At 49.0% G+C, this 14004-nt stretch overlaps 1 protein-coding gene across 2 annotated transcripts in view; it reads right to left on the reverse strand.

Moving 5' to 3' along the window:
* The window catches only part of NOP9 (NOP9 nucleolar protein), a 57447-nt gene extending 47744 nt beyond the window's left edge, over positions 1–9703 (reverse strand). For both annotated transcript variants that reach the window (XM_066609032.1, XM_066609031.1), the window contains exons 1-6: positions 9589–9703; positions 4335–4604; positions 3291–3737; positions 2666–2746; positions 2444–2585; positions 2056–2248 (exon numbers count right to left, since the gene is read on the reverse strand). In XM_066609032.1, coding sequence (XP_066465129.1) covers positions 2056–2248; positions 2444–2585; positions 2666–2746; positions 3291–3737; positions 4335–4590 — 1119 coding nt within the window. In that variant the 5' untranslated portion in view covers positions 4591–4604; positions 9589–9703. The remainder of the gene's footprint in view (positions 1–2055; positions 2249–2443; positions 2586–2665; positions 2747–3290; positions 3738–4334; positions 4605–9588) is intronic.
* Between the last annotated feature and the right edge of the window lie 4301 nt (positions 9704–14004).

The raw sequence follows: 14004 nt of genomic DNA on the forward strand, positions 1-14004 counted from the left end.
TACCGAGTATGCTCGCTCATCTCTATTAGCTAACCTAAATGAATTCAAGTCTCAAGGTCCAGATGAATTACATCCTAGGATACTAAAGGAAGCAGTGGAGGTAATTGCTGAACCAGTCGCTGTAATCTTTAAAGACTGCTGGAGAACAGGAGAAGATCCAGAAGATTGGAAAAGGGCAAATGCTGTCCCCATCTTCAGAAAAGGGAAGAAGGTGGATCCAGGAAACTACAGGCCTGTGAGCCTGACTGCTATACCAGGAAAGATGTTTGAACCAATTACTAAACAACATGTATGCAAGTACTTGGATAAAAATGGAGTAATTAACCAGAGCCAGTATGGATTTGTAACAAACAAGTCATGTCAGACTAATCTAATTTCCTTCTATGACAGAATCACTGACTGGGTTGATCAGGGAAATGCGGTGGATATAGTTTTTCTTGACCTTAGTAAGGCATTTGACAAAGTATCTCATACCATCCTTATTAAAAAAATGGCCAATTATGGGATTGACAAGGCAACTGTTAGGTGGATTCACAACTGGCTGAGTGATCGTACTCAAAAAGAGTGGTCATAGGTGGCTGCACATCCAAGTGGAAAAATGTATCAAGTGGGGTAACACAAGGCTCTGTCCTAGGCCCAGTGTTGGTCAAAATTTTATAAATGATCAGGGGGAGGGAATTGATGGGAAACTGATCAAATTTGCTGACGACAAAAAGCTAGGAGGGATAGCTAGCACTAGGAAAGAGAGAGTATTCAAAAAGATCTAGAAAAGCCTGAACAGTGGGCAGCGACTAACAGAATGGTATTTAACAAGGAGAAATGTAGAGTCCTACATCTGGGCAAAAAAAAATGAAGAAAGCACATACAGAATGGGAGGAATTGGGCTAAGCAGCAGCACATGGGAAAAAGACTTGGGAATACTGATAGATCATAGACTGAACATGAGTCAACAATGTGATGCAGCAGCCAAAAAGGCAAACACAATTCTGGGACGTATTAAGAGAAGCATAGAGTCTAGATCACGTGAGGTCATTATCCCCCTCTACTCTTCCTTAGTCAGACCTCATCTGGAATACTGTGTCCAGCTCTGGGCACCTCAATTTAAAAAAGACAGACAAACTGGAGCAAGTTCAGAAAAGACATACCAAGATGGTGAGCGGTCTGCAAATCATGTCCTATGAGGAACGGTTAAAGGATCTGGGAATGTTTAGCTAGCAAAGAGAAGGCTGAGAGGAGACTTAATAGGTGTCTACAAATATCTGAAGGGCTGTCACAGTGCAGAGGGATCAGCCCTATTCTCATCTGCACAAGTAAAGACTAGAAGCAATGGGATGAAACTGAAAGGGAGGAGACACAGATTAGATATTAGACAGTGAGGGTGATCAATGAGTGGAACAGGTGGCCATGGGAGGTGGGGAGTTCTCCTTCAATAGAAGTGTTCAAACAAAGGCTGAACAAATCTCTGTCTGGGATGATTTAGTGAATCCGGCACTGAGCAGGGGGGGGGTGGACCCGATGACCCTGGAGATGCCTTCCAACTCTATCATTCTATGAAATGACAAATAACGTTACCCATCACTCCCGGCCTCAGGGAAATTCAAGGGGACATAAACCCCCTAGTGACACTGCCTAGTCTGGACCTAAGAACGCAACAATTTTCAGGGGGATTTTCATCTCCACTTTCCAAAAGCCCAAACTTAGTTTTAGTACCGACATGGCGGTATGAGGACTTGTTTTCTGAGTGTCAAGCCGTATTTTTTTGTAGCATTTGTCATGCGGGATAAAAAGTGTGTTTTATTTTTGTGATAATACCAAACATGTAGGTTTTTAAATGAAGAGGAGAAAGCGCATAAAAAGTTTTCCAAAATGTACACATCTCAGCTTCTGAGCACATACATCCATTTGGGGGAACCCCTTCCCAGCAAGGATGGCCATATAATTCAGGGTCTACATATAGTTGGATAGTAGCCAGAGCGGACAGAGTCATGGCTGCCACAAGTGGTTGCCAGCGAGCGCCTGTCGGTATCTGTAGAGGAGGGGGGCGGTATTACTTACCAGCTTTTTGGTCTGGATGGCACGGATAAGTCTCTGCACCGTAAAGTTGGCGATGGGATGGGCTGCAAGAGCTTGAAGCTGCCCTTCAAAGTGGGCTTTAAATAGGCGGCGCAGTTGTTTCTTTTCAGAAACCTCCAGAATCTTCTCCAGCAGGCGGCTGCAAGTCTCGTCCTTCAGGAAAACCATCAGGGCGCTGAGAAAAAGTGAAAACCGTCATTAGAGGCACAAAAACCAATTAACAGGTGGGGAAAGGGAACCTCATGGGCGGGGCTGAGGATAGAAGGCCAGACAACTAATCAGATGCAGCTCCAGCACAAGAACCTACAACGTTTAGGTTACAAGGACCCCAAGGACACAGTCTTAACTTAAGCCTCTCTGTTGCCCTTACCTGCCGTCTCCCGAGACGTTCCTGGAGGACAAGTAACTGATGACATCATCACAGAGCGCAGCGCACGTGGATGGTAGTTTCCTATGAAGTACTTGTAGAGCTGTCTGCATTCCCAGGCTGGCCTGTTTATGGGTGGCGAAGACTGGTGAGGATACGGAGCAAAAGTGTCAGTTGTGCATCTCCAGGAAATAACGGGTTAATAAAGGGGTGTCAATAACTCACCTCCAATGTCACCCGTGAATAATCCACACATCTCCTCTAACTGCTGCAAGAAACTTGGCGGCACATCAAACTCGGATTTTACTGCGACCGACAAGGAGAAAAATAAAAAAAAAATTGAGGCTTCAAAGGGATGGGTCACACCTATATATAGTATAACTTGTACTCTAGTCACATCCAAAGCTGCATTCACAAGTCAGTTGGTTCCCCGTTCGGTTGCAAGACCCTAAGTTTTCCTGCTGACCTTTCCCTGTCTTTAGAGTATAAGTACTGCTGCAGTACTGCATTGTAATAAATACATCTTCCGCAATGCAATACAACGAAGCAGACGGCACAGCATGGAGTTTCAAATGGGAGTCAGAAGAAATCGGATTCCAGGTAGGCATATGACTACCATTGTTTCCCAACAGGCCCCCAAGCCAATTTTTCCGGCCCGGCGCCGGGGTACCCAGCCAATTTTAGGGGGTGTCCGAATCTATTTTGCTCTGGAATCTGCGGGGTCTGACGTCTGGATTTGGAGTGTGACTTTTGCTTGCCGAGATCCTCCACTCTCGTAAAATTAACAGATGTTGAATATATGCATCTACTTTAGCAGCAGACATGGTGGTGGTACGCACGTTCTGATTACCTGCAGCCCCCCGACCTCCTCTCTTGGAGGCGTCTTGTTCGAGGACGGTTCCGCTCAGCACCTGCAGCAGAGTCCGTACGATGAAGCTTCCGTGTGTGTCCTGGTTGTATGGCAAGAAGTTGCCCCTCACGTCGCTGCAGAGGCTCAGCACCAGATCCTCCAGGCTGTGGCAGGAATCGCTCTCACCCTCCTCTTCCTCCTCCTCCTCTGTCACCTCCGGGTTCTGCAGCCGCTCGTATTGGAGGAGCGCGGTCTGAACCACGTGAGCGCCGCTGCGATGCCAGCAAACGTTCTGCCAGGTCTTACTAAGGGCGTCTAGAACTTGGCACAGCTGAGCCGACGCTGCAACTGAGAGCAACTTCTGCAGGACAATGCTTCCGGACGCATCGGTGGCCAGCAGCAGCTCGATTCCCGTCACCTCGTTAAAGACATTCCGGACAAAGAGAGCTGTGAAGAATCAAGAGGAGACGTCACACACCCGGGGGCCTTGTAACACTTCTCATATGCAAGCGCTTGACTGCACTGATAATATACTGCAGTACAGAAGTACTGCAATGTATTATCGCTATTCATAGCGATCACAGGCGATGGGATACCCAGACACCATTGTCTAGTGTCCGGTTTCCATAGCAACGCCACGATCCACGATTACATAGAAAAAGGCCGAAGACTTCACAGCAGCAGCGCCCTCCCTCTGTGAACTCTCAACATGTCGCGATCAAGGGCTATTGCAGCATGTAATGTGCTAAACTGGACATGCTGCAGATTTTAACCGCGCGCGGTGGGTCAATTTCTGAGCCGATTTACTGCAAACTTTCTCTGCAGTGTGCGGACCAGATTTTGAAAATTCCCCCATCCATATTGCTGCTACCACAAATGCTGTAAATCGGCCACGTGAACGAGGACTTAGCGAACGCTCACGCCAAGCAAAATTAGCGTGGATTTACCGGAGCGAAAAATCTGCGCCAAAATCCATGTTCAAATCCGAACCGTGTGGTGACGCAGACTTCTCTCCCCTCTGATCGTGGCTCCCTGCTCTCTTACCCCGATCCTCTTTTGAGTCAAAGTCTTGCTGCAGAGTTTCTCCCACTCGTCGGAAGTATCCCACAGACTTGGGGTCCAGCCGCGGCGGGGGGCCGTCACCCGGACCCTTCTTGCTCTGTTCGGTCGCAGATTTCTCGGTGTCTTTCTTCAGTTTTTTCGGTGGCTGGCCCTGCTGAGATGACGATGGCCGGCTCTTCCCACCCTGCTGCGCTCTCTTCTTCCCGGTAGATTTCTTGTGATCGGCGTCCATCGTCATCGCGCGCTTTTACCCTAGAAAATAAAGGCGATTAATATCAACACTGTGAACCGTACCGTGAGCGATTATCATTATCTTCAGCGACAGCCAGTCCCGGAAGGTCGCGGACCGCCAACTTCTGTACCGTTACCCTGACAGCTTCTCCTCAACGGAGGAACTCCGCTAATAGAAGTCTATGGGACAGCTGCTTAACCCCTTGAGGCTGAAGAGTGTACATGTACGCCCTCCGGTGGCAGGATCTGTGTGGCACTGAACCCATTCCATACATAGCAGGTGCCGGCCATCTGACAGGATCAGCGTTAACGCCAAGTGTGGCCATTAAGCTTTTAAAGGCCGCCGTTAATACGGACAGCGGCATTTAAATGTCCCACTCGGAGTTCGGGAATCCCAAACAGCCGCTTGCAATGAGATCACAAGGTGCCATTCGGTTGCCAGAGCGTCCTCAGAGATGTCCAACGATATGAGGAACATAGCGGTACCTTTACTCTGTCTGCACTGTCCAGATAGTATGGTAGGTGGAGCGCCACTGGATGATCTACTGCTCATCTGCATATAGCATGCGTGCACTTCAACAATATCTGGACAGAGGAGACGCATGGTAAAAGTACCAATATGTTCTTGGGCGCACATTTGAAAAACTTTTTTTTTTTTTTTAAGCCATTTAGGAGACGTACAAATTTAATTAACAACATTTTGGGGAACATTTTGTTTTCCGGCACCAAGCCAAGATCACAAAGGCTCATAGGTGTCAGAATGATAGATACCCCCACAAATGACCCCATTTTACAAACTACACCCCTTAATATATTCACTCAGGGGGTCAGGAGGATTTTGACCCCACAATTTTTTTTTTATCTGGAATTAATGCAATTTAGAGAAGAAAAAAATAAAATGTGATATCTTTTGCAAATAGGACATTTCAAAGACATATTTTTTCTATAGTGCACATGAAAATGAGGATTTACACCCCAAAATGGATCCCCCTGTTTGTCCTGTGTTTAGAAACATACCCATTGTGGCCCTAACATTATGCCCGTATGCACAATGGGGCCCAAACCGAAACGAACAGCGAGTTTCTTTCAGAACAGACATTTTCCTTGAAGGTGTTTTAGGCCCCATTGCCCACTTGTAGAGCCCTAGAGTGGCCAAAACCATGGAGAACCCCTACAAATGACCCCATTTTGAAAACTAGACCCCTTAACGAATTCATCTAGGGGTGTACTGTGTATTTTGACCCCACAGTTTTTGAATGAATTTAAGCAAAGCAGAAGGAAAAAATTACGATTTTCATTTTTTTTTGGCAATTGTGTCATTTTAAAAACAGGGTTTTTTTTGTACTGCACACGTATGAATGAAGACTTTCACCCCAAAATGGATCCTCCTGTTCGTCCCGTGTTAAGAAATATACCTAGTGTGGCCCTAATCTTATGTCCAAATGCACAATGGGGCCCAAACCGAAAGGAGCAAACTTCAACAGTTTTTTTGTTTAACCTTTACATGATTGCCATTATCGTTGGATAACAGGGATCACGCGACCGGAGACCGCTTACCGCGGCCCTCAGTCACTGCTCCAGGCTCTAGGCTACCTTTAATAGCCAGGGACAAGGAGATTTTAAATTTTACGGACCCTCCCCGGCTTCTGCGCTTGCTATTAAGCCGACGGTCAGCATGCGCCAAAGTTGGGTAAAAGGTCAACAGATAAAAAAACCCCGTCAGGGGACATTGCCAGAGGCCTTTGGCCTCCTGCACAGGGTGGGTCGGACCCCGCATGCAATGACTCCCGCAGCAGAGTTCGACCTGGGGCCCCCGCAAGTTACCTGTCTGGCAGCTTCTGCACACGCTGCAGATCTACCAGCCGGTCCTCCGTCGTGCATGCGCAGTAGCTGGTGGGGCTGTGCGACATGCACCCTGCGATATTTCCGCAGTGCTCACGGCGGAAGTGCAACGGGACAGACGGCTTCCATTAACTTCAATGGAAGGTGGCTGAGCATAAGCCGCACAAAATCGCAAACGATTTCCGCTTGCATTTTGCCATTGAATACTATGGGCTGTATTTGCCTGCCGCGGACTCTGCGTGTGGACACCCGTGTGCCGGAAGCCTTAGGCAAGTAATTTCACCCCCCCTCAGGGATCGAATCAGCGACGAGAGCTGAAACTTTAACTTTTTACTTCTACGTGATCGCTGTTATCCATTGGATAGCGGAGATCATGTGACCAGGGAACGCGTACCGCGGCACCTCGTAAAGTCTCCAGGCTCTCTGCTATTTTTGGTAGCCAGGAGCAGGAAGATTTTAAATTACTCTGGCAATCTGCGGCTTTTGCGCATGCGTCCACCACCTTGTCGACGGGCGCGTGCGCAGAATCCAGGGTAAGGTCCACGGAAAAATGTGGGGAGGCCTTAGATGCGTAATTTCATCCTCCCTCATGGATATGAGAGATAAAACATAAGCTTTTCAAACTTTTTTTTAAAAAAAACACCACAGGCAGGAGCAGAGGGATTTTAAACTTGCCGCGGCGCGAGCCCCTCTGTGCACGTGCCTGATGTAGGACGTTGGGCGCGCATGGCCAGAAGGGGACTTCAGGTCCTGGAAGATAGGGACATCACAGAGGAACGGGGTGAGTATTTTCACCTTCCATTATGGATCCAATCCATGAGGAAAGGAGAAACTTTAACTTTATTTTACTTTTTAAAAAACTTTTCTGTGATTGGATAGCAGCGATCACTGGCCTGGGGACCTCTCACCGCGGTCCCCGGTGACATCTCCTGGGTTCTACCTTCTACTGAAGGTAGCCAGAAACCAGGCAATTTCATTTGTCCTGCGCCGATCACCTCTTCTGGGCATGTGCCGCCAATTTTCCTTTGGTGTGCATGCGCAGAAGACGGTGGAGGGTCCGTTCCAGACCAGACCATCGCGGGACACCATTGAGGAGGGAGATGAGTAGTTTCAGCATCCCTCATGGATGCGATCCATGAGGGGAGCTGCAACTCTTTTTTACTTTAATGCAATCGGCGCTATCCCACGGCTTCCCATGACAGCTCCATGTTGTCAGCTACCTCCGAGCACCGACAGCATGGAGCCGTCACGTCCTCGGCCCAAGTGGTTTTAATCCAAAGAGGAAGCATGTTTTTATGTCCTCTAGGATTAAAGCCCACTTAGCTAGGACGAAAAAAAACACTATGGGGCAGTCAGTAATGGGTTAATAGAATGCCTGCATAAATATCATAGACTGCAGAACTAAAGTATTGCATTACACGGCACAAGTGATAAAACGAGTTCAAGTCCCCTAAAAGAAACTTACCAAAAAAAATGGAAAAAAGGTGAAAAATGTTACAAGATACTAAAAAAGTTAAAACTCTCCCCTTTTCCTGTATTTATGACAAAAAAATGTATCAAAATATCAAAACATATTTTGTATCATCGTATCCATTAGTCTTTGTTCCTGCGATTTTTCAGCATCACAGTTTTTGTGAGAATCATCTTGCATTGCGGCCACTTGCGATAAAACCACAGGTTAAAAGCGCGCAATTTTTTCTATCGCAAGTTCGTGCGATGCGATAAACAGGGAGGCTCCATAGGGAAACATGGGCTACAAAGAAAAAAATATTCGCAAATCGCGGTAAGCTGGAGCACGCTGCGATTATTTTTTTCCTCACAAGAAAGCATTAGAAGGAAAAAAACCCTCTAAAGTGACGGAACCTCTTGGAAAGCTGCGCTTCACATACGTGTTTTCTCGCGCTGCCGCACGATTTTGTCGCCTATATGAAAGTGACCTGAAAGTTCCTTGACAAACGATGCATTACTGATCCTGCCCAGCGAACACCGGCAGAAGGGAAAAGAAACGTACACACCCCACCAAAATTACAATTTTCAGGCTAAGAAAAAAATAAATCAGATGCACTCCAAGATGGTAGCGATAGAAAGCGTGGGACGTCCTGCCAACGAGGAGCCGCCAAACCGCGCCGGCAACGGGAGATACGGTTACGGCTGCCAAAAAAAGTGTTTTTTTAGAGAATTTATTTAAAAGTAGTTCAGCAAAAAAAATCTAAAAACTAAACACAAAACAAAAACCTAAAAAACCTCTATGAATTTGGTTTCACAGTAACCGTCCCGCCCCGCGGCGTGTGCTTATCAGGTCAGCTGTGTTACAGACCTCCACGAAGATGGCGGAGTTGTGATATGTTTCTTTCCACTCAACTTAGAAGTTTTTACCAACTTTCAGAACATTAAAGGGGTTGTCCCGCGCCGAAACGGGTTTGTTTTTTTCAAACCCCCCCCCCCGTTCGGCGCGAGACAACCCAGATGCAGGGGTTAAAAAAGAACACCGGACAGCGCTTACCTTAATCCCCGCGCTCCGGTGACTTCTTACTTACCTGCTGAAGATGGCCGCCGGGATCTTCACCCTCGGTGGACTGCAGGGCTTCTGTGCGGTCCATTGCCGATTCCAGCCTCCTGATTGGCTGGAATCGGCACGTGACAGGGCGGAGCTACACGGAGCCCCATTGAGAAAAGCAGAAGACCCGAACTGCGCAAGCGCGTCTAATTTGGCCATTAGACGGCGAAAATTAGTCGGCTCCATGGAGACGAGGACGCTAGCAACGGAGCAGGTAAGTGAATAACTTCTGTATGGCTCATAATTAATGCACAATGTACATTACAAAGTGCATTAATATGGCCATACAGAAGTGTATACCCCCACTTGCTGCCGCGGGACAACCCCTTTAAGTGATGCGATAGAACCACAGAAAGCGATCGGCAGAGCGCGGCTGAAGTGGGAAAGAAACTAATGTTATCGTTTAAAAAGGGCCTCGTCATTAAGGGTTAAAAAATAATTCCATAAGGGATTACAAAAAAAAAAAGGGGGCTTCAAAAAGGAAGACACCAAAAAAAAAACCACACCACCTCCCATTATAACCCCCTGCGCCAGTTATGACAGACTGCTGGGAGATGTAGTTCCTCCCTCAGGAAGGATAAGGAGACGCCGCTGAAGCGTGATTACCTCTGCCGCCTCCAACGATGTCTATCGCATGTGGTGCTGCTGCCGCCGCCGGATGATGACGTCAGGGTCGCAGGTCGCGCAGTGATGACGTTGCAAGTGGCCGGCGGAGCATATTACTAAATTCCACACTCTCTGCGCTCGATTCGCAACCTGATTGGTTGTTCGGGTTGGCTCGAGCAGAAGTGGTGTGGAATATAAATATATGTCCGCGGGCTAGGAAGTAGAGGAAGATGTTAATATGCCCGCGGGTACTAGCGCTGACGTCACCAGACAGCGCTCTGCAGTGAGTCGCGCAGTAATGACGTCACCGTTTAAGTATACAGCGCGCGATAGCCCCAGCAGCCCCCCCACAGCAGCCCCAGTAGTCATAATAACCCACACAGCAGCCCTAGTAGTATTAACCCCCCTCCCCACACACAGTAGGCTGAGTAGTAATATTAACCCCCTCACACACACCCCAGTATTAACCCCCTCACACCCACACACAGTAGCCTCGGTAGTATTAACCCCCACACACACACCCCTCAGCAGTATTAACACACACGCACCCCTCAGCAGTATTAACCCCCCCACACACACACACCCCTCAGCAGTATTAACACACACACACGCACCCCTCAGCAGTATTAACGCACACGCACCCCTCAGCAGTATTAACCCCCCCACACACGCACCCCTCAGCAGTATTAACACACACACACACACACACACACACGCACGCACCCCTCAGCAGTATTAACACACACGCACCCCTCAGCAGTATTAACACACACACACACACACGCACCCCTCAGCAGTATTAACACACACACACACACACACACACACACACACACACACACACACACACACACACGCACCCCTCAGCAGTATTAACACACACACACACACACGCACCCCTCAGCAGTATTAACACACACACACGCACCCCTCAGCAGTATTAACACACACACACGCACCCCTCAGCAGTATTAACACACACACACGCACGCACCCCTCAGCAGTATTAACACACACGCACGCACCCCTCAGCAGTATTAACACACACGCACCCCTCAGCAGTATTAACACACACGCACCCCTCAGCAGTATTAACACACACGCACCCCTCAGCAGTATTAACACACACGCACCCCTCAGCAGTATTAACACACACGCACCCCTCAGCAGTATTAACACACACGCACCCCTCAGCAGTATTAACACACACGCACCCCTCCGCAGTATTAACGCACACGCACCCCTCAGCAGTATTAACCCCCCCACACACACGCACCCCTCAGCAGTATTAACACACACACACACACACGCACCCCTCAGCAGTATTAACACACACACACGCACCCCTCAGCAGTATTAACACACACACACGCACCCCTCAGCAGTATTAACACACACACACGCACGCACCCCTCAGCAGTATTAACACGCACGCACCCCTCAGCAGTATTAACACACACGCACGCACCCCTCAGCAGTATTAACACACACGCACGCACCCCTCAGCCGTATTAACACGCACGCACCCCTCAGCAGTAATAACCCCCCACACACGCACCCCTCAGCAGTATTAACACACACGCACGCACCCCTCAGCAGTATTAACACACACGCACGCACCCCTCAGCAGTATTAACACACACGCACGCACCCCTCAGCAGTATTAACACACACGCACGCACCCCTCAGCAGTATTAACCCCCCACGCACGCACCCCTCAGCAGTATTACACACGCACCCCTCAGCAGTATTACACACGCGCGCACACCCCCCTCAGCAGTATTACACACACACGCACCCCTCAGCAGTATTAACACACATGCACCCCTCAGCAGTATTAACACACACGCACACCCCCCTCAGCAGTATTAACACACGCACGCACGCACCCCTCAGCAGTATTAACACACACGCACACACCCCTCAGCAGTATTAACACGCACGCACCCCTCAGCAGTATTAACACACACACACACACCCCTCAGCAGTATTAACACACACGCACCCCTCAGCAGTATTAACACACACACACACACACACGCACCCCTCAGCAGTATTAACACACACGCACCCCTCAGCAGTATTAACACACACACACACCCCTCAGCAGTATTAACACGCACCCCTCAGCAGTATTAACACACACACACACGCACCCCTCAGCCGTATTAACACACACACACACCCCTCAGCCGTATTAACACACACACCCCTCAGCCGTATTAACACACACACACGCACCCCTCAGCCGTATTAACACACACACACGCACCCCTCAGCAGTATTAACTAACACACACACACACACACACACACACACACACACGCGCGCCCCTCAGCAGTATTAACCCACACACACTCACCTCAGCAGTATTAACACACACACACACACACCCCCCTCAGCAGTATTACCCCCCCAACCCACACAGTAGCATCAGTAGTATTAACCTACTTCCCCCAGAGTAGCCCCAGTAGTATTAACCCCCCAATCCCCACACACAGTAGCCCCAATATTAACACACACACACCAGTAGTAATAGCCCCCCCCCCCCTCCCTAACCCATACACTTACCTTCTCCTTGTAGTCCACGCCGATCTTGGGTGGACGTGTGCGCCCCAAACGTTCCCTCCCTTCAATGTTGCGGAACCACGGAGTTGAGGCCAGGGGAGGAGGATCCCCGATGCACACACGGACATCAGACTGTGCACCGGGATCAGTGCCGCCAAGTGATTACCGGCCCGGGAGCCACGGCACCCCTGCCGCTAATCACTACTGTGGTGAGCAGCCACTGTGGCCTTAGGCTGTATTTACAAAGGTAAGTGTAATATCTAACGGATATCCCACTGATCAACCTGGGTTTTTTCTGACATTGAAATGCATTTTACAAGAAAAACCTCTTTCTACGTGCAGTTTATTTATACACACGTTCCAGTACTTAAAATTTATAATGCAAAATAGCCAAGCCTGCGAGTGTGATGCCGTGTTTTTGCATGCAGTCCTCTGTAGCGTGCCTCACCGATTCGTAGTCCGTACACTGGCCGGGTCATCCAACACACGGATGAATATAAATAAGACCTGCTGGTGTTTCAGCGGTCTGGGCCGCTCTCACAGGAGTGTAAAAATGTTGTGTGTTTGAAGAATGTTTTTAACGCACCCAATCATTGCAATGGAGGAGGTCATGTGTCAAAAACACGCTGAACGCACAAAAATAGCCATACAGCGTTGGTTAGAAGAACTTCGCTAAACCACTAGTCTGAGAAGCCCCATGAGAGGAAGAGTCTCAGTGCAGCGTATAGCGGGCGTTAAAACACCTGCAGAACACTGTAAAAAGCGCCTGCAGGAGAAGCCTTTAGGTCAGTGGTGGCGAACCTGCGGCATGCGCCCCATCAGCCACTCACCACTTGTGAATACCAGCAGGGGCCGCGGCTCCCCTGCCGGCATTCACAAATGGCACTGCTAGCCGCGCTGATCCCGGCACATACTGACTTCAGTGTGCAGCTGGAATCCCCCTCGCCCGATGTCTCCTTCTACTTGGTTCCGCCGGGAGGGGAGGGCGTCCAGCAGCACACTGGAGTCACTGTGTGTGCTGGGAGCATATTAACTCTTTCTTCCCCACTTCTGCCACAATCAGCAACTCCCAATCAGCCAATCTGAATCAGCCAACCCAAACAACCGATCAGGTTGCTGGGAATTACCTATTGAGGCAGAAGTGGGTAAGAAAAAGTTAATATGCATGCCGGGAGCATCGCTGACCAGAAGAGGCGCTGAGCTTCCAGGAGGAGGAGGTAAGTATGTGGGTCTCGGGAGGGGCACTGTGGGGTGTCACTACTGCACTGGGGGGCGCTGTGGAGTGTCACTATAACAGCTGGGGTAGGTTTACATGTAGCAGAAATGGGCAGGGCTGTTTAAAAATAGACAGGGTGCAGATTTTGACTAGTTTTTGGATGCGGAAATGCTGCAGAATTTTCCACAGAAATTTCCGCTGAGGACATTCTGCAGTATTTCCGCATGCAAAAAGCAGTCAAAATCTGCTCCCTGTCTATTTTGACGCGGCCCGGTCCTTTTTGGAACAACGGGGGTAAAATAGTATGTCATGATAAGCCCCGCCCCCTGACGTGTTGGCACTTTGCGATGAAGTGGGTTTTAGGTTGCAGTTTGGGCACTCGGTCTTAAAAAAGTTCGCCATCACTGCTTTAGGTTCACATGTGGCAGATTTACTGTGGATGTTCGCTAGTGAGAAATCTGCAAATGTTGCAGAAAACAGCGGAAAAGCCACCGTGTGTGAACAGACGCAGGACTTCGTATAATTCCCCCCTAGCGGAAGCCGTACTGAATACACGAAAAGTGTGCAGGCGTAAATTCTACATCAGCCTGTCCAAACTCCTCGGGGGGGGGGTGTGGGGGTTGGTTTGTGCC

The sequence above is a fragment of the Eleutherodactylus coqui genome, chromosome 6 (genome assembly GCF_035609145.1).
Source record: "Eleutherodactylus coqui strain aEleCoq1 chromosome 6, aEleCoq1.hap1, whole genome shotgun sequence".
In the NCBI taxonomy this organism is placed as follows: domain Eukaryota; kingdom Metazoa; phylum Chordata; class Amphibia; order Anura; family Eleutherodactylidae; genus Eleutherodactylus; species Eleutherodactylus coqui.